The 21,326-nt window shown below is 53.4% G+C and overlaps 1 protein-coding gene across 1 annotated transcript in view; it reads right to left on the reverse strand.

Annotated features, from left to right (window-relative positions):
* MALRD1 (MAM and LDL receptor class A domain containing 1) overlaps positions 1 to 21,326 on the reverse strand; it is a 746,310-nt gene that overhangs the window by 442,951 nt on the left and 282,033 nt on the right. The window contains exon 12 of the mRNA XM_075315583.1: positions 80 to 241. Coding sequence (XP_075171698.1) covers positions 80 to 241 — 162 coding nt within the window. The remainder of the gene's footprint in view (positions 1 to 79; positions 242 to 21,326) is intronic.

The following is a 21,326-nucleotide window of genomic DNA, read 5'->3' on the forward strand; positions in this document are numbered from 1 at the left end:
AATTGTAAAAATTTGTTAGACGAATATCATCCCACCTCTATACAAAGTTATTTTATCATACAGAATAGGCAACCCTTACCTGAGCAGTATCCAGTGAATTACTCTTGATAGGTATCATAACCTTTTTCCAATTGTTACCAGTTGGGTCAGTGACCTCACCGAGCAGTTCCAACTCTTGATTAAATGTTCTTTTTAAAATTGATATTTTGGAGGATCCCCACATCTGATACCAAAACTGCAGCTGAAAAATGATATAATTAGGCTGAGTAATTGGATAATGAAATAATGCATATTGATAGAGCTGGACGGACTCGCAAAAAACCTGCTCTGCTTTAAAAAAAAATCTGGATCCAGTCCGGAATCCGCTCACATATAAGGCAGGCTTTGCACATTGCGACATCGCAAGCCGATGCTGCGATGTCGCACGTGATAGTCCCCGCCCCCGTCGCAGGTACAATATCTTGTGAAAGCTGGCGTAGCGAAAATCATCGCTACGCCAGCTTCACATGCACTCACCTGCCCTGCGACCGTCGCTCTGGCCGGCGACCCACCTCCTTCCTAAGGGGGCGGGTCGTGCGGCGCCATAGCGACGTCACACGGCAGGCGGCAAAATAGCCTACGGAAGCCGCGGTGACGCCGGTAGGAGATGTTCCTCGCTCCTGCGACTTCACACACAGCGATGTGTGCTGCCACAGGAGCGAGGAACAACATCGGACCGTCGCGTCAGCGTAATTATGGATTACGCCGACACTGCACCGATGATACGATTACGATGCTTTTGCGCTCGTTAATCGTATCATCGAACCTTTACACACTACAATGTCGCATGCGATGCCGGAAGTACGTCATTTTCAATTTGACCCCACCGACATCGCACCTGCGATGTCGTAGTGTGCAAAGCCCGCCTAAGTCTATGGGGATCAGAATCCGGAGCTTAAAAATAGTGGTACAAGGGATAGAGGAATGGGAGCACACGTGCTGTACTACCAAGACTGACCTCTATACTACATTCATCTTTGAAAACTCTTGTGCTTTCTACAAACCCACAGACTTGCTTGTTAAAGGGAACCTGTCACCGTTTTTTCGGCCTATAAGCTGCGGCAACCACCACCGGGCTCTTATATACGGCATTCTAACATGCTGTATATAAGAGCCCAGGCCGCTGTGTACAACATAAAAAACACTTTATAATACTCACCTAAACCGGTTGCTGCGGTGGATGTGGCTCAGATGGGCGTCTTCGTCCTCCGGTGCCGGCGCCGCCTCTTTCGGCCATGTTTGTCGCTGCCTCTGTCGTCCTTCTGAAACCGCGGTGTATGACGCGTACGACGTCATCCACACTCGCCGGCATTCAGGTCCTGAGCAGGGCAGATTAAAGTATTGTAGTGCGCATGCACAGGACCGGCGAGTGTGTATGACGTAGACGCGTCATGCGCACAGGCTTCAGAAGGAGGCCGAAAGAGGAGGTGCCGGCACTGGAGGATGAAGACACCCATCTGAGCCACATCCACCGCAGCAACCGGTTTAGGTGAGTATTATGAAGTGTTTTTTATGTTGTACACAGCGGCCTGGGCTCCTATATACAGCATGTTACAATGATGTATATACGAGCCCACTGGTGGTTGCCGCAGCTTTTAGGCCGAAAAAACGGTGACAAGTTCCCTTTAACCCTCTCCTTGCTCTTTACAAGTTAACTTATCGTTTGCGGTGAGCATAATCTGTTAGAATTGATTTTTTTCATAAAGTTGTCTGCCACTTCAGACCTGTCATTTTCCTTGTAATTTGCTGTCTTCATTCTGTGGCTTTCAAGGTGTCTCGCTCTGCTTGTTTGCTATTCACAATGGTCTGTTGTTCAAGTCCTTACAGTTCCATATGCCTTCTAAGCTGCTGTTGTCGCGGGCGGGGAGGAGGGTGTCAGCACACCGCGCTCACCCCTTCTGCTCGGGTCCGGCAGTTGCTCCTGGTGGCTCGAGCTGCGGGCCGGATCCCGGGGTGTCTCGAGCGACACTCCTCGCCCGTGAGTGAAAAGGGGGTTGTTTGTTGGGATTATAGTTCGTGACGCCACCCACGGTTGTGGTGATGGCACCACCGCTGCTCAGTGTGAGGGTCCCGGGGATGGTGATGGGAGCAGCCAGGTGTTGTGTTGCCCCTCCGTGGGTAGGGGTTGGTGATCCCGGGGCCCGGTGAAGAGATGTGAAGTGTAGGGCCTGGAGGGCGCAGGGACGCGGGGGCAGCGCTATGCCTTGCGGCACTGTGGTACTCACTCAGCCTGAGACACGGACACAGTTTGTACGGTAAACCAACGGCTGGTAGGACGGTCCCACAGACGGTTGCACCTGCACTCCCGGTAGGTGACGGTGACGTCTCTCTTCCTTGCACCTGTTTGACTGATGGTAGCGGTGGATTCCCTCCGGTTACCCGCTCCCCGACTGCAATCTGGGCCGGAGGAGCTCTACACTTTGCCCGCAGGCGCTGGCCCTGGGGAAACTGGTGCCTTGGCGGTGGCGGTGTCTCCCCGGTAATGGTCGGGCTGTTGCCGTCAATCGGGACTTTGTTGCTGGGGGATCTGCGTCCCCTTCACTGACGGATTCGGCAAATTGGGCGACTCCTAGCCTTGCCGGGGTCCGAGAGGCCCCTGCCCTGGTGCTGACTGTCCTTCGGAACACTGCTCCAGACCACCGGGCACACAGCCAACGGGGTCCTTCCAGGAACTTCCAAACGGTCCCCCTCCGGACAGTCACCGCCGTCGCTGACCTTGCTGTTCTAGCCCTACACACAGCTGGGCTCTCAGGCTTTTCCTTCTCTCTGCTCTGTCACCACTTCTTGCTTTCCTCCTTTTCCACTTTCCTTTCCTTCACTTTCACTTCTGGTTGTTTCCTCTAGCCCCTGCCTGGGCTACTCTGCTGTTCACTCAAGCTCCTCCTGAGCTAAACTGCTTCTTTACTCAAGCCCTGCCTGGGCTAATCTGCTGTTCACTCCTTCATGTCCCTGACAGTTCTGCCTGATAACTTCCTGCCTCCAGAGTCGTGAGCTCCTTGGTGGGCGGAGCCAACCGCCTGGCCCACCCCCTGGTGTGCATCACAGACTCCTGGAGGGAGGCAACAAGGATTTCTGGTTAGCAGGTGTGCCTACCTGGAGTGTGGGGTGTAGTGGTGTTGTTATCTGTGTCCCCTGGCTTGCCCAGGGCGACACATTCCCCCTTAGCAAAATGCAGACCGTCCGCGGGCTGCCGTCCTACACCGGTTTTATTTTTCTGTAAAAAGGGGATAACAGGGTTAAACATAACATAAGCATTTTCAATCAACTCTTCCCAAGACGGGAGGCACATTTTCTTTTAACGTTTCAACGGTGTACGGTCACGGTTTCCGCTCTCTCCCACCCAAGCAACCTGGCCCTGATGCTGCCCCTAAAACCCAGGCAGCACCCCTTGACCCACAGTCCAGCACAAGTCACCCGAGCGGGATCTGTCCTTCCCTCCAGAGGGTAGCCACCGGTCCCTTTGGTGGCTGGGCCCTGGCCTGCTCTGCTCAGGGCCCTCCCTCCAACCTGCCTCTCCGGAGGCGGCATTGCGGAAACGGTAACGGTACCCAACATATTTACAAGCCACTAACGTTTGTGGTTGCCCTGCAGAGTTCACGGGCTTGTCCATGGCTAGTTCCCATGCATTAACTTTAAACGGTCCCCACGGGGACAACGGTGCCGGCTCCAGCCGGTTGCAAATCAACAAAATAAATCAGGTGACTTCTCGGGTAATCATTTTCATTTTTAAAAACTTTCAACAAACTTTTTCAAACAAGCACACAACACTCTTTTACATTTGCGGGCCCCTCTTACTCATAGAACGGTCTCCCTGTACCTAAGTGGGGGTCTACCTAGGTTGGAACGGGTGGACCTTCGGGGCCCGGTGTCAGTGGTGCTAGACAGTGGGGTAGAGGGAACAATCGGTTCCTCCTCCCTGCTATAGTGTGGGGCAGGCGGAGGTGCAGGGGGGCTGGGTACAGGTTCATCCCTGGGCACTGGCACTGGTTCTGGCTCACGGTTAACCGCTTCCACTACTTCTTCATCCACGGGTTGTGGGAACAGTATCACTGGAAGTATCACCGCGCCGTTCTGTGTAGGCCAGTTTGCTGGGAAGTCACCCATGACAGTGTGGATCACCTCTGCTGCCTTTTCCACTGGTGGAGGAACCGGTACTTCAGCCTCTGCTTTTAACGCTGGGGGGCATTTCTTCAGATGGTCCCGAGAAACTGTGGCCAGGGTGCCCCCTTGGTCACGACTGATCTGGTAGGTCTTCCCATTGTCCCACTCGGTGGGTTGTACGACGTAAGGGACTTGCTCCCACTGGTCATCCAGTTTGTGGGCTTTTCTCTTCCGTTTCAGCACCACATCTCCGGGCTGGAAAGGACCTGCAGGCGCCTTCTGGTTGAACCGGTGCTCTTGCTGTTCTCGACTTCGACTGAGGTTTTTCTCCACATACTCCTGGATTTGCCGGTACTGGGCCCTCCTCCGACTTTCCCACTCTGCCGTTGAAGGGAGTGCTTCCGGAGCCTCCAACCCCATCTCCAGATCCACCGGCAGGCGGCCAGGCCGGGCCCTCATCAGATACGCTGGGGTGCACTTCGTCGAGCTGGATGGGATATTATTGTACATGTCGACCAAGTCGGGTAACTTTTCCGGCCACATGTTCCGTTCTTCCAGCGGTAGCGTCTTGAGGAGCCCCAGGACCAAGTGATTCATTTTCTCGCACATGCCGTTGGTTTGGGCGTGGTACGGAGTGGTCCGGATCTTCTTGCAGCCGTACAACTGGCAGAATTCGTGAAACACTTCTGCTTCAAAAGCCGGGCCTTGGTCAGTCAGCACCTTCTCGGGGTACCCATGGGGTCGGCAAAAATAGGCCTGGAACGCTCGGGCAGCGGTTCGACCAGTCAAGTCCTTAACGGGGACTACCACCATGAATCTTGAGTAGTGGTCTACCATGGTCAACGCGTAGGTGTACCCACTTCGGCTAGGGGTGAGTTTAACATGGTCCAGGGCGACCAGCTCCAGCGGCTGATGGGTGACTATGGGATGTAACGGTGCCCTCTGGCTAGTCTCGTCCTTTCTCCTCAGTGTACAAGGACCGCACTCTCGGCACCAGGCTTCCACCGATTCACGCATCCCACTCCAATAGAACCGCTCCCGCAACAGCATCTCCAGCTTCTTCCACCCGAAGTGGCCAGCACCATCATGGTATGCCCGCAGGACGGTAGCAACCTCAGCTTGAGGAACGATCAACTGGCATATTTTCTCATGGGTCTTTGGGTTGATCAGCTCACGGTACAGCCTCCCTTGGTGTAGGTAGAGCCGTTTTCGTTCTTTCCACAAGCGTTGGGCTTCGGCTGGAGCGGCAGGGTCTATTCCCATAGCACCTTGTTCCACCAGGGTCTTGACAAGGCGGACAGCCGGTGCTTGGTCCTGGGCGTCCTGCCACTCTTGACTGGGCCGCGGGTCCAGGTCCGCCCGTTGCTGACATACTTGTACCCTCTCAGTAGGCGGCTGGTGAAACGCAGGCAACTCAATCTCCTCGAGGTCGTCATCCTCACACCCCTCTTCTGACAAATGGGGCATCCGGGAGAGTGCATCTGCATTGATGTTGACACGACCAGCTCGGTACTTTATGGTGAAATCATAGTTGGCTAACCGGGCTACCCACCGCTGCTCCAGCGCGCCCAACTTGGCCGTGTCCAGGTGAGTTAGCGGATTGTTGTCCGTAAACGCGGTGAATTTCGCCGCCGCCAGGTAGTGGCGGAACCGCTCTGTGATAGCCCACACCAACGCCAATAGCTCGAGCTTGAAGGAGCTATAGTTCTCAGGGTTCCTTTCGGTCGGCCGGAGTTTTCGGCTGGCGTAGGCAATCACCTTCTCCTTCCCATCCTGGACCTGGGACAAGACCGCTCCTAGCCCCACGTTACTGGCGTCTGTGTGGAGGATGAACGGGCGCCCATAATCAGGGTACGCCAAGACCTCTTCTCCGGTCAAGGCCGCCTTCAACTGGCCAAAGGACTCCTCATGCTTGTCCTCCCACAACAGTGGGGCTCCAATAGGTCTCCCACCTTTGGTCTGTCCCACGAGGAGATCTTGCATGGGGGCAGCCATCTTCGTGTACCCCTTTATAAAGCGCCGATAGTACCCCACCAGACCCAGGAACTGCCTTACTTCCCTCACTGTGGTTGGTCTCGGCCAGCTCTGGATGGCAGTGATCTTCTCAGGGTCGGGGGCGACACCATCCGCACTCACCACGTGTCCTAGATACTGCACCCTGGGTTTCAGCAGATGGCACTTCGAGGGCTTCAACTTCATCCCGAACTTGGCAAGGGACGCGAACACCTCAACCAGGTGCTCCAGATGGGCCTCATACGTCTGGGAATAAACAATCACATCATCCAAATACAGCAGGACGGTCTCGAAGTTTAAATGTCCAAGACAGCACTCCATCAATCGTTGGAAAGTCCCGGGGGCATTGCACAGCCCAAACGGCATGCTATTGAATTCGCATAGCCCCATCGGGGTGGTGAAGGCGGTCTTCTCCCGGTCCTCGGGGGCCACGGCCACTTGCCAGTATCCGCTGGTGAGGTCAAGGGTCGAGAAGTAGTTTGCAGTTCTCAGTGCAGCCAAAGATTCTTCAATACGAGGCAATGGATAGGCATCTTTATGGGTTATCTGGTTGATCTTCCGGTAGTCCACACACATCCGCATGGTACCATCCTTCTTCTTGACCAGTACCAACGGAGCGGCCCAGGGACTACAACTGTCCCGAATAACCCCTGCCTCCTTCATATTCTTCAACATATCCTTGGCACACTGATAATGTGCAGGGGGAATAGGTCTGTACCTCTCTTTGATAGGGGGATGTTCACCCGTGGGAATGTGGTGTTGGACCCCCTTGATCTGCCCAAAGTCTAGGGGGTGCTTACTGAAAACCTGTTCGTACTCCTGCACTACCCTGTGTACCCCTGCCCTGTGATGTGTAGGGGTATCATCAGTGCCCACATGTAGCTGTTGGTGCCACTCCTTGGTGTCCCCCTGGGGTGGGGAAGTGCTGGTGGTAGGTGGGAGTGTGGGTGGACGGGCTTCCTGGATAGTGTGAGGGTCCAGGGTGAGCAGCTTGGCAATGGTGGCATACCGGGGGAGCCTGACTTCTTCCTCCCCACAGTTCAACACTCTCACAGGCACTCTCCCTTTCTTCACATCTACCACCCCTCGGGCGGCCACTACAGTGGGCCAGTGCTCGGAAGGCATGGGCTCCATCATCGCAGGGTAGTCACGCCCCTGAGGCCCTACTGCTGCCCTACACCAGATCATCATCTCACTCCTAGGGGGCACAGTCAATGGAGCAACATCCATCACTCGCACTCCACCAATCTCCCCTCCGGTTGAGCTTACATGCTGCCGGTACATCAGGGCGCGGATCTCACGCTGCACAGCCCTCTGCCGGCTCCCCGCCGCCGTGGCGGCTAGCTGCTGCAAAAGGTTCAGCACATCAGCCATGCAGTGTTCCATCACATTGGTTCCCAACACTATTTTCGGGTTATGATCACTAGGCTCATTCATGATCACAATCATACCCTGGTGTTGCAGTTCAGCTTGCCCCACTGTCATAGCCACCTCTTTATACCCCACCTGGGTCAATGGAAGTCCATTAGCGGCAATCAAATTTATACTATTGTCTGGAGGCGCTAGCTCGTCTGTGGCCCAATATCGCTGATACAATGTGTACGGTATGGTCGTTACCTGTGATCCAGTGTCCAAGAGAGCCATCACGGGTATGCCGTCCACAGCCACAGGGATGATAGGGCGGGCCCCGACGTATCGGTCTCGCCAGTCCGGGGGGCCACGGTGTTCTACTCCTGAGGATTGGCCCGGGGCCCCAGGGGTTGCTCGTTTAACGGGCACTGTCGGTAAACATGGCCCGGCTTACGGCACTTGTAGCAGATTGGAGGTCTGCTCCGCGGGTTGTTAGCGCTTCTCTGCTGCATCCAGGGAACATCTTCGGGACTGTCAGCAAGCTGTATCTGCGCTGGGGGCTGAGATCTGGTCAGAGGTTGAAGCGCAGCAAGGATTTTGGCAAGGTCTCCGTCCAGGCGACGGACCTGGGCTGCCAGTTCTTCCACTGTGCTGCTCGAGGCTGCGGGTAGTAAGGAGGTTGGTTTGGCTGGGGTCGCCACAACGGGAGCTGTCTCGACGGGCCACAGGACGGGTTCCAGAGCTTCAGCAGCTGGGGGCTGTAGTGCTTTGATAGCCCGCTCCTTTAACACAGCGAAGTCCACATCAGGGTGTTCCAGGGCCCACAGCCGGAGTTGTTTACGATCCTCAGGGGACCTCATCCCCTGCGCAAATTGCTCCACTAACATCTTATTGCTATCCGCCTCATTAATAGCGTTCACCCGCTTTAGCGTGCGGAGGGCGGCCTGCAGACGTAGAGCATAGTCCCGAATGCTATCCCCAGTTCGTTGCCGGCACTGGTAAAACTGCATCCTCAGCTCAGCTTCAGTCCGGGTCTCGAAGGCAGTCTGTAGCTTCTCGAAGATGGTGGCTACAGAGAGCCGGTCCCCCTCGGCCCAGGTCTCCGCTTCCTGCTCCGCCGCACCGGTTGGCTGGCCTAGCACTATCGCTGCACGTTGCTTATCAGTCAGGGGGTACAGCTCTAGCAACGGGTTAAGCTTTTTCCGGAAGGCCTGCAAGGCATCCGGTTTCCCGTCATACTGCGGTAGCCAGGCAGCTCCGGGCGCATAGGGCAAGGAAAACGGCATGACCTGAGCAAGCGCGGGGGCCGCGGCACCTCCCGCCAGTACGGCCGGGACCTGGGCAGGCCCATTCCCATCCGCGGGTGCCGCTGCGGCTACGACCACCGCTCCTCCAGCGGCTTCGTCGGGCGCAGACATCTTGTTTCCGTCCCCCTTAGCTCTTTCCGGCCCCTCCTCTCTCGGGGCGGGGTTTTGGCCTTCGCGCCTCTACTGCTCGAGAAGACGCTCGAGCGGGAACTTTTCGCGCCAAAGATGGCGACTTCTGAAATTTTTCTGCCGGATACCTCCGGCGGTAACAAGGCGCACCTCTACCAGACGGCAGAGCGGTAAGATCCTGTTCGTGACGCCAAGTTGTCGCGGGCGGGGAGGAGGGTGTCAGCACACCGCGCTCACCCCTTCTGCTCGGGTCCGGCAGTTGCTCCTGGTGGCTCGAGCTGCGGGCCGGATCCCGGGGTGTCTCGAGCGACACTCCTCGCCCGTGAGTGAAAAGGGGGTTGTTTGTTGGGATTATAGTTCGTGACGCCACCCACGGTTGTGGTGATGGCACCACCGCTGCTCAGTGTGAGGGTCCCGGGGATGGTGATGGGAGCAGCCAGGTGTTGTGTTGCCCCTCCGTGGGTAGGGGTTGGTGATCCCGGGGCCCGGTGAAGAGATGTGAAGTGTAGGGCCTGGAGGGCGCAGGGACGCGGGGGCAGCGCTATGCCTTGCGGTACTGTGGTACTCACTCAGCCTGAGACACGGACACAGTTTGTACGGTAAACCAACGGCTGGTAGGACGGTCCCACAGACGGTTGCACCTGCACTCCCGGTAGGTGACGGTGACGTCTCTCTTCCTTGCTCCTGTTTGACTGATGGTAGCGGTGGATTCCCTCCGGTTACCCGCTCCCCGACTGCAATCTGGGCCGGAGGAGCTCTACACTTTGCCCGCAGGCGCTGGCCCTGGGGAAACTGGTGCCTTGGCGGTGGCGGTGTCTCCCCGGTAATGGTCGGGCTGTTGCCGTCAATCGGGACTTTGTTGCTGGGGGATCTGCGTCCCCTTCACTGACGGATTCGGCAAATTGGGCGACTCCTAGCCTTGCCGGGGTCCGAGAGGCCCCTGCCCTGGTGCTGACTGTCCTTCGGAACACTGCTCCAGACCACCGGGCACACAGCCAACGGGGTCCTTCCAGGAACTTCCAAACGGTCCCCCTCCGGACAGTCACCGCCATCGCTGACCTTGCTGTTCTAGCCCTACACACAGCTGGGCTCTCAGGCTTTTCCTTCTCTCTGCTCTGTCACCACTTCTTGCTTTCCTCCTTTTCCACTTTCCTTTCCTTCACTTTCACTTCTGGTTGTTTCCTCTAGCCCCTGCCTGGGCTACTCTGCTGTTCACTCAAGCTCCTCCTGAGCTAAACTGCTTCTTTACTCAAGCCCTGCCTGGGCTAATCTGCTGTTCACTCCTTCATGTCCCTGACAGTTCTGCCTGATAACTTCCTGCCTCCAGAGTCGTGAGCTCCTTGGTGGGCGGAGCCAACCGCCTGGCCCACCCCCTGGTGTGCATCACAGACTCCTGGAGGGAGGCAACAAGGATTTCTGGTTAGCAGGTGTGCCTACCTGGAGTGTGGGGTGTAGTGGTGTTGTTATCTGTGTCCCCTGGCTTGCCCAGGGCGACACACTGTGCTCATGCACTTGGTATGTGTGTCTATCCTGACCTGCAGCTTTTTGAATCCACCTCACCAGGAGGAGGGAGCAGGCAGATGCGCTGTGATGCTGGGCTGTGCTGAGCAGTGACACTCCGCCCACAGCCCAGTGACTCACAGAGACTGGGGCCGGCCTCAGATGCTGTGACATTGCTATATTCCAGAGGTCACGGATCCCTCCATTGCAGTGTAGTCTGCATCAGTCTCAGTACCCTATGGAGCTTGCAGTCTAATGTCAGGCTCCCACACTTTGGCCTCTATTGCATTTTGCATTGTGCTGTGTTAGGAGCAGTGTATAGCAGTATTATTCATACACCTTTATGGAAGTGTTATTTTGCCACTGTACGGTACTGGTATAGTGATGTGTACATTGTATGTGGAAAGTCAGTGTAAACTGATATTGTACAAGAAATTGTCATGGTCGTCTCTCTGTTGTACAGATGAGTGAGAATTTGTGGTCCAGAGTCTCTTTGCCTTGAGACTCTGCAGATTAAATGTATTCCTTTTCCTTTGTGGAGGAGGGGTTGATGTCAATATTCCTTGCATTCTCAATATCTTCTCAGGTGTTTCTGGTTTGGACCACTCCCAGTCCCTACATATACCCTCTGCTGCCCGTAGAGGGCTCCGGTTATTCTCTTACCCATTTGGATGCTTGGCTTGGAATTGGAAGGAGCTGGTGGAGCCCCCTTTGCAAGTTGCTGTGTAGGCTGCAGTCCTGGTGCTGACTGCAGCAGTCTGTTGTTCTGTTTCCCCCTGTGTGTTTTTCCTGTTTTATTAATGCAGCAGTGGGGCTAGTGTGTCGCCCTGGGCAAGCCAGGGGACACAGGTCACAACACCACCACACCCCACACTCCAGGTAGGCACAACTGCTAACCAGAAATCCTTGTTGCCTTCCTCCAGGAGTCTGGTGATGCACACCAGGGGGTGGGCCAGGCGGTTGGCTCCGCCCACCGAGGAGCTCACAACTCTGGAGGCGGGAAAACCAGGCAGTCAGCTCAGGGACGAGCTTGTGTAAACAAGATAGCCCCGGGCAGGGGAAGAGTGAAGTCCAGTGAAGGGCTAGAGTAAACAACCAAGAAGTGGTAAAGGAGGAAAGCAAGTGAGGTGACAAGAAGAAAGGAAAGCCTGAGAGCCCAGCTTTGTGTAGGGCTAGAACAGCAAGGTCAGCGACGGCGGTGACTGTCCGGAGGGGGACCGTTTGGAAGTTCCTGGAAGGACCCCGTTGGCTGTGTGCCCGGTGGTCTGGAGCAGTGTTCCGAAGGACAGTCAGCACCAGGGCAGGGGCCTCTCGGACCCCGGCAAGGCTAGGAGTCGCCAAATTTGCCGAATCCGTCAGTGAAGGGGACGTAGATCCCCCAGCAACCAAGTCCCGATTGACGGCAACAGCCCGACCATTACAGGGGAGACACCGCCACCGCCAGGGCACCAGTTTCCCCAGGGCCAGCGCCTGCGGGCAAAGTGTAGAGCTCCTCCGGCCCAGATTGCAGTCGGGGAGCGGGTAACCGGAGGGAATCCACCGCTACCATCAGTCAACACAGGTGCAAGGAAGAGAGACATCACCGTCACCTACCGGGAGTGCAGGTGCAGCCGTCTGTGGGACCGTCCTACCAGCCGTTTGGTTTACCGTACAAACTGTGTCCAAGTCTCAGGCTGAGTGAGTACCACAGTGCCGCAAGGCACAGCGCTGCCCCCGCGTCCCTGCGCCCTCCAGGTCCTACACTTTACATCTCTTCACTGGGCCCCGGGATCACAAACCCCTACCCACGGAGGGGCAACACAACACCTGGCTGCTCCGCATCACCATCCCCGGGACCCCCACACTGAGCAGCGGTGGTGCAATCACCACAACCGTGGGTGGCGTCACGAACTATAACAATCCCCACACCCGACCAACACCCCCCTTTCACTCACGGGCGAGGAGTGTCGCTCGAGAAACCCCGGGATCCGGCCTACGGCTCGAGCCACCAGGAGCAGCTGCCGGACCCGAGCAGAAGGGGTGAGCGCGGTGTGCTGACACCCTCCTCCCCGCCCGCGACAACTTGGCGTCACGAACAGGATCTTACCGCTCTGCCGTCTGGTAGAGGTGCGCCTTGTTACCGCCGGAGGTATCCGGCAGAAAAATTTCAGAAGCCGCCATCTTTGGCGCGAAAAGTTCCCGCTCAAGCGTCTTCTCGAGCAGTAGAGGCACGAAGGCCAAAACCCCGCCCCGAGAGAGGAGGGGCCGGAAAGAGCTAAGGGGGACGCGATGGCGGCTGGCGGCATGTAGTCGCCGCTATAAAAGCAGGGACGCCAGGACCTTGCCAGAAAACCGTTCCTGGAAGCAAACAGCAAAGACACCATGTGGATGTCGGCCCGAAACACCGTGGCCCCCGCACCGGGCACCGCAGCGTGGGTGGAAATCCGGACCGCGCAGCTCCATCGAAGGCTGCAGGTCAAGATGCAGCTCCTCTTGGAGGAGTGGGAGACCGACATGGCGGACGTTATAGCCACCGTGCGGAGACGCGAGGAGGAAGCGGAGGAAGGGAGGGTGAGTGACCCACGCCCCTATGTCCCGGAGGGACCGGTCGCTGCGGCTGAGGGACCCGGTCCAAGCCCTCTCCCCCCGTTGCCTCCCTCGCCACCCGTCTCGGAGGCTGTGACCCCGCCACTAGGCCCGCTGCCACCGCAACCGGTAGCGATACCCAGCCCGTCCGCCCCAGCGGACCGACCTGTAGCCGGAGCCCGTAGCAAACCGGAGGCATTGCCTTGGAAGGCCCCGAAGATTGTGCCAGAGACAGTCCCCGAGCAGTACCCCGAGCCGGAGCCGATGACCCGCTCCGAGCAGAAGGTCCAGTTGCGGAAAGCCCCTGTGCCCATCCCCCACACCTCGGCTGAGGTGGCGCCGGGTTGCTGCTGCAAGGCAGCGCCCAAGGCCATGACACCGCGGGATACGCTACCCACCTTCCTGACAGTGGGTAACGTGCTGGATGTCCCGCGGGGCTCAACCCGTGCGCCGGAGCTGGCAGCAGCGCCATACTGGGACAGGGAGCCGACAAAGCTGGGCCTGGAGATCGCGGAGAGGGAGCGAAGGAAAGCCGAGCTGGTGGCCCGAGCCATTCGGGAAAAGGAGAACCTGCGGCAAGCGACCTTCCGTGTCCGGGGCCCGTTCTACGAGGGGCATGTGCGGCGCTTTGATGTCCGCCGGGGCTACGGATTCATATACGAACCGGGCCTGGAGGCCGAGGTGTTTGTGGCCCGGCGGGACGTGAATGCCCATCTGCCCGAGGAGCATCCTGGCCGCAATCTAATACCGGGAGATATGGTGCGGTATACTCGGCACTGCGGAGAGAGGGGGTGGTTTGCCCTGGATGTGAAGCTTAGGGGCAGCCCGGAGAGCAAGGTGAGCTCTGCACCCCCTCCCTCGGAAGAAGCAGCAGGAGGACCGGAGTAGGGCAATGGATGCCCGCAGCACCGTCCCCGTAGGGACCACCAGAAGTTTGTTGTCAGTTTGAAAAAGTTTGAAAGTTTTGCCAATAATGAAAATGATCACACCGAAGAAGTAACCTGATTTGTTTGTTGATTTGCAACCGGCTGGAGCCGGCACCGTTGTCCCCGTGGGGACCGTTAAAAGTTTATGCATGGGAACTAGCCATGGACAAGCCCGTGAACTCTGCAGGGCAACCACAAACGTTAGTGGCTTGTAAATATGTTGGGTACCGTTACCGTTTCCGCAATGCCGCCTCCGGAGAGGCAGGTTGGAGGGAGGGCCCTGAGCAGAGCAGGCCAGGGCCCAGCCACCAAAGGAACCGGTGGCTACCCTCTGGAGGGAAGGACAGATCCCGCTCGGGTACCGTGTGCTGGACTGTGGGTCAAGGGGTGCTGCCTGGGTTTTAGGGGCAGCATCAGGGCCAGGTTACTTGGGTGGGAGAGAGCGGAAACCGTGACCGTATACCGTTGAAACGTTAAAAGTAAATGTGCCTCCCGTCTTGGGAAGAAGTTATTAAAAATGTCATTTATGTTTGTTTAACCCTGTTATCCCTTTTACAGAAAAATAAAACCGGTGTAGGATGGCAGCCCGCGGACGGTCTGCATTTTGCTAAGGGGGAATGTGTCGCCCTGGGCAAGCCAGGGGACACAGGTCACAACACCACCACACCCTACACTCCAGGTAGGCACAACTGCTAACCAGAAATCCTTGTTGCCTTCCTCCAGGAGTCTGGTGATGCACACCAGGGGGTGGGCCAGGCGGTTGGCTCCGCCCACCGAGGAGCTCACAACTCTGGAGGCGGGAAAACCAGGCAGTCAGCTCAGGGACGAGCTTGTGTAAACAAGATAGCCCCGGGCAGGGGAAGAGTGAAGTCCAGTGAAGGGCTAGAGTAAACAACCAAGAAGTGGTAAAGGAGGAAAGCAAGTGAGGTGACAAGAAGAAAGGAAAGCCTGAGAGCCCAGCTTTGTGTAGGGCTAGAACAGCAAGGTCAGCGACGGCGGTGACTGTCCGGAGGGGGACCGTTTGGAAGTTCCTGGAAGGACCCCGTTGGCTGTGTGCCCGGTGGTCTGGAGCAGTGTTCCGAAGGACAGTCAGCACCAGGGCAGGGGCCTCTCGGACCCCGGCAAGGCTAGGAGTCGCCAAATTTGCCGAATCCGTCAGTGAAGGGGACGTAGATCCCCCAGCAACCAAGTCCCGATTGACGGCAACAGCCCGACCATTACAGGGGAGACACCGCCACCGCCAGGGCACCAGTTTCCCCAGGGCCAGCGCCTGCGGGCAAAGTGTAGAGCTCCTCCGGCCCAGATTGCAGTCGGGGAGCGGGTAACCGGAGGGAATCCACCGCTACCATCAGTCAACACAGGTGCAAGGAAGAGAGACATCACCGTCACCTACCGGGAGTGCAGGTGCAGCCGTCTGTGGGACCGTCCTACCAGCCGTTTGGTTTACCGTACAAACTGTGTCCAAGTCTCAGGCTGAGTGAGTACCACAGTGCCGCAAGGCACAGCGCTGCCCCCGCGTCCCTGCGCCCTCCAGGTCCTACACTTTACATCTCTTCACTGGGCCCCGGGATCACAAACCCCTACCCACGGAGGGGCAACACAACACCTGGCTGCTCCGCATCACCATCCCCGGGACCCCCACACTGAGCAGCGGTGGTGCAATCACCACAACCGTGGGTGGCGTCACGAACTATAACAATCCCCACACCCGACCAACACCCCCCTTTCACTCACGGGCGAGGAGTGTCGCTCGAGAAACCCCGGGATCCGGCCTACGGCTCGAGCCACCAGGAGCAGCTGCCGGACCCGAGCAGAAGGGGTGAGCGCGGTGTGCTGACACCCTCCTCCCCGCCCGCGACACTAGCGTCCCTCACCTACCTGCCAGCTCACTAGCCAGTGCTATTACAGGGTCTGCCAGGGTCTCAGGTATCCTGTTTAGTGACAGGACAGGTGCAGAACCTGTATAGGAACTGGCTAGGAGTGTAGGCTAGTGAAGGAGGTGTCCCATCTTCCCCTTTTCTAGCGCTAGGGCCCACTGTTGTTAAAGTGTCCCTAGTGTAACCCTTGTGTTGTAGTGTGTCGCGTTGTGTGCCATACATCTGGTGTCACTTGTGTGACAGAAATATATGATCTTCAATAAAAATATGATGTCTGTGTTTCTGGTGTGTGTAAGGAGGTGTTTTTCCCTGAATACATCAATCGTGTCAATGCTGTGTAATGATAGAGATGTGTTAGTAATATAACATAGGAATGTATAAGATGTAGCAGTGTGGATAATTATAATGTGAAATGTTCCTGTATAATGTAAGGTATAGCATTGTTACGTGGGATGTGATAATGTAGAACATTATAATGTGTGTGTATAGAAATGTAAGTAAAAAGGTCAAGTCTGCCCAGCAATAAGCTGTAGGGGCAGACAGAGTTAATGTTGGGATTAACCCATAGCGGAGGGGTTAGCATGCAGGGAAAGAAACAAGTTTCCTTCTCGAACTTCAGACAGTGATTAGTTTGCAGATAAAGCAGAAGTGATTCTCTGAAACCAGCAAGGTCGCATGACATGGGTGTCCCTACAGCTGAAGGAAACTGGAGCCAGGAATAGCGTGAAAAAGAAGGTAGAAGGTACACAAAGTATACAATATAGTCGGGTCAGTGTGGTGACCATGAGAACTAGCGACTGGGATAGTTGGTTCCTCATACAGGGTGCTCAGCATCGATGCCCCAGACAGTCTACAACTGCCGAAGGTGAAGGGACTGGTCACCCAGTACGTGAGACACAAAGGGAACCCTGGGCGGACGGTCCGAAAGTGTCATTCTCATTGTCTTGTATGGCAAAGTATGGAGCATCTTCATAGATTAAAAAGTGCCTAAAGAATGGATATGCAACTTTTTTTAAACACTTGGTGTTTAAAAAACGCTCAAGAGCCTGAATTGATTATGTTGCACACTGTGGACAAAGGAACATCAAGGTCTCTGGAGAGTAACTTGTAGCCCTAAGTTGTTTTTCTATAGAAGAAAGATTTTTGATTGTTTTGTGAGCGCTTTTCCAGTATTTTTCAGAGAAGAGAAACAGAGTGTGAACATATCCTTAATGTTCAGTTTTGTTCAGAGCTGAAATAGGACTGTGATATCCTAGAAACTAGACAGAAATACATATTTGCGGCATGTTTTTTCAGACTCCATTATTTCTTGGAGAAGAATATTTACATCCAAAATCCTGTACCGTGCCTATGTGTCTAAGCCTTTAATCTATTTTCCTGCTAATAAGTGAAAAATCATATTGAGTTTTCTCTGTAAATCAATTCTCGGCTCTTTATATTTAATCAGAGCACAAGTGATCACAGTATGAAAATAAACCAGCATCCGTCAACCTGGAATACTTTCTGAGAATCTAAATACGGGCGAGCATGAAGGGACTGAGCAATTTAAATAAACAGTAGGGATTTCCCTGCTCTGTCAAGAATTCTGCGATTTTGCCGGATGAATATTTTCAATTATTCATTCTGAAATAAAGAAGTTACATTTATTCTCAGGCGCTGCAAATCTGCATGAGCCTCCCTTCCTGGGCTTTCTATTTTACATTTTCATTGAAATCAGAGTTTTTCCCTGCGCAGGATTGAGCCTCCCTAATTCACAAGGCAACAACATTTCTTGTTCTTCAAAAAACATTAGAAATAATAATGGCAGAAGAGATTCCCAGTAGCGATTACTAATCATAGAACAATGGCCTCTCATCACTGCATGGACGCTGGTGTACTTACTCCATAGACAGTAAGGTCTGAGATCTTAAAGGAAAATTCCATTTAAAGATGTAAATTACGCTCCCACGTAGCTGTGCTTCAGGTTGTATTTCCATGTTGAGTTTTACAATAAGATTTTTATATCGTTTGACGATCTTTGTTCAAAGGAAGCACCTCCGATTGACGTCTCTACGCTGCCGATCACTACTACTACTAACTGCTCTTATAGGGTTAAATAGATGGGGTCAGACCTATTCTGAACTGCCACTTTTTAGTGGTTGCACCAGATTTCAAAAACTTGTACATTGGAGTAAGATCGTACAAGTTATGTGATAATGCACGATGAGATTAATGTAGTTGATTAATACATTAACTGCTAGTATGGGCCCATACAATACCAACGTACATTGGCACCACTCTTCAAAATTACTATTATTGTGAACAGTTAAGTTGTAAATTAAATGATCTCTAAAATCCATAAATTTAAAGATGACAAAGTTACTTTGTATTTTAGGAAAAAAAATATTTAAAAAAATTATTTTTTTTACATTTGAAAAATTACAAAAAGGAAAATGGGCCAATGCAAAAGTTTGGGTACTCTTAGAGATTTCTATTGTCAGATAACTTGGACTAAGGATTCAGACCTTAATTAGACTGTTAGTGTTATGGCTTGTTCACTATCATCGTTAGGAAAGGCCGTGTGATGCAGATTTCACAGCTTTATAAAAACCCAGCCTCCTCTAACTTTGTACAAAAATACAGCAGCTATGGAATGTTCTAAGCAGCTGCCTAGCACTCTGAAAATGAAAACGGTGGAGGCCTACAAAGCAGGAGAAGGCTATAAGAAGATAGCAAAGTGTTTTCAAGTTGTCCTTTCCTCAGTAAGAAATGGCAGTTACCAGGAACATTGAAGATCAAGATAAGGTCTGGAAGAGCAAGCAAAATTTCTGTGAGAGCTGTCCATAGGATTGCTAGAGAGGAAAATTAAAGCCTCCGCTTGCCTGCAAAAGACCTTCAAGAAGAATTAGCAGACCCTGGAGTTGTGGCACATTGTTCAACTGTTCAAAGACACTTGCACAAATATGGCCTTCATTGAAGAGACATTAGAAGAAAACCTCTCCTGCATCCCCACCATAAAATTCTGCATCAGAAGTATGCAAAAAACATCTAAACAAGACTGATGAAATGTGGAAACATGTCCTGTGGAGCGATGAGAAAAAAAAATAAGACTCTTTGGCCACAATGATCAAAGGTATGTGTGGACAATAAAAGGTACAGAATTTCATAAAAAGAACATGTTGACAACCATTAAACATGTGGGTGGATCAATCATGCTTTGGGGTTGTGTTGCAGCCAATGACACGGGGAATGTTTCTCAGGTGAAGGGAAGAATGGATTCATTTAAATTTCAACAAATTCTTGATACAAACAAAACACCATCTGTAAAAAAAGCTCAAATTGAAAAGAGGAGAAAAGATGAGAACAGAGGATGGCTTCTACAAATAGATAATGATCCTGAACACATGTCAAAGTCCACAATAAACAACCTCAAAAGGTGCAACCTGAAGGTTTTACAATGGCCCTCGCAGTCCTCTGAGCTGAATATTATTGGAAATCTGTGGCTATACTAATGCGGGCTTTACACGAGACGATATATTGTGTGATATGTCGTCGGGGTCACGGTTTTTGTGACGCACATCCGGCATAGCGCACAACGTCATCTCGTGTGACACCTCTGAACGACGCAGTATCGCTCACAAATCGTGAGTCGTGTACTCGTCGTTAACTTTCATAATCTCGTTTATTTTCATGGGTGCAGGTTGTACATCGTTTTCTGTGGCATCACACGTTGCTCTGTGTGACACCACGGGAACGATGAACACAGCGTACCTGCGTCCCACGGCACCCGCCGGCTTAATGAAAGGAAGGAGGTGGGCGGGATGTTTCCGCCCCTCCGCTTCTATTGGCCGGCTGCCGTGTGATGTCGCTGTGATGCTGAACACCCCTCCCACTTCAGGAAGTGGATGTTCGTCGCCCACAGCGAGGTCGTCCGGAAGGTAAGTGCGTGTGACGGGGGTTAAACGAGTTTGTGCTCCATGGGCAGCGATTTGTCCGTGACGCAAAAAAGACGGGGGTGGGTACGATCGATTGTGAAATCGCACAATCGGTCGTCCCATGTAAAGCAGGCTTAAGAGCAGAGCATGAAAGACGAGCCAGGAATCTCACTGAAATGGAAGACACCTCCAAGGAAGAACAGTGCATGCAAGACAACTTAGGAATCTCACAGAACTGGAAGACGAGCCAGGAATCTCACAGAACTTGTAGATGAGCCAGGAATCTTACAGAACTGGAGACGTCTCTAAGGAAGAGCAGTGCAAGCAAGATGAGCCAGGAATCTCACAGAACTGCAAAATGAGCCAGGAATCTCACAGAACTGGAAGAGGTCTCCAAGGAAAAGCAGTGCATGAAAGACGAGCAAGTAATTTCACAGAACTGGAAGACGAGCCAGGAATCTCACAGAACTGGAAGACGTCTCCAAGGAAGAGCAGTGCATGCAAGACGAGCAAGTAATTTCACAGAACTGAAAGACTTTTCCAGAGAAGAATGTATGAAAATCTTTGTGAAACTTGCTAAGGGGCTGCTACTAGATACTAACCATGCAGGGTGCCCAAACTTTTGTATTAGCAAATTTTCCTTTTTTGTTAATTTTAAAATCTAAAAGATTAAAGTAAAATTATTTATTTGTGCCTAAAATACAAAGGAATTGTGTCATCTTTAACTTTATGCCCTTTAGAGATCATTTAATCTTCAACTTGCTTAACTGTTCATATAAACAGTAATTTTGACCAAGGGTGCCCAAAACTTTGCATGCCACTGTATAGTATTGAGGGAATGCTTGATACATGAATGCAGTATAGGGGGAAGGTGAGATCCTTAGATGTAAAGGGTGCTTTACACGCTGCTTTATCGCTAACGATATATCGTCGGGGTCACGGTGTTTGTGACGCACATCCGGCGTCGTTAGTGACATAGCAGCGTGTGACAGCTAGGAGCGACGATCAACGATCGCATAAAATGGCAAAAATCGTTGATCGTTGATACGTCGCTCCAAATCATAATGTTGCTGGTGTTTCATTCCGCAGGTTGTTCGTCGTTCCTGTGACACCGCAGGATCGACGAACATCATCCTACCTGCGTCCATCAGAAAGGAGGAAGGAAGGAGGTGGGCAGCATGTTCCAGCCGCTCATCTCCTCCTCTCCTCTTCTATTGGGCGGCCGTTTTGTGACGCCGCTGTGACGCCGAACGCACCTCCCCCTTGAAGGAGGGATTGTTCGGCAGCAACAGCGACGTCGCTGAACAGGTATGTGCGTGTGACCACTGCCGTAGCGATATTGTTTGCTACGGCAGCGATCACCACATGTAACACAAATGAGGGGGGCGGGTGCTATCGCTCGCGACATCGCTAGCAATCGCTAGCGATGTTGCAGCGTGTAAAGCACCCTTAAGAATTGTGCCTATAAGGGAGAGGCACAAGGTTTCAATATGATTTCTGCTAGAAATCTTTGGCTGTCATTATACTGGTAATGGAGGGGTCTAGTTGTATACTGGTGGGGTGTCGCTTGGGATATTAAAACTCAAAGGTTTCTGGATGTGGTTT

Source organism: Anomaloglossus baeobatrachus, chromosome 6 (genome assembly GCF_048569485.1).
Source record: "Anomaloglossus baeobatrachus isolate aAnoBae1 chromosome 6, aAnoBae1.hap1, whole genome shotgun sequence".
NCBI lineage: Eukaryota > Metazoa > Chordata > Amphibia > Anura > Aromobatidae > Anomaloglossus > Anomaloglossus baeobatrachus.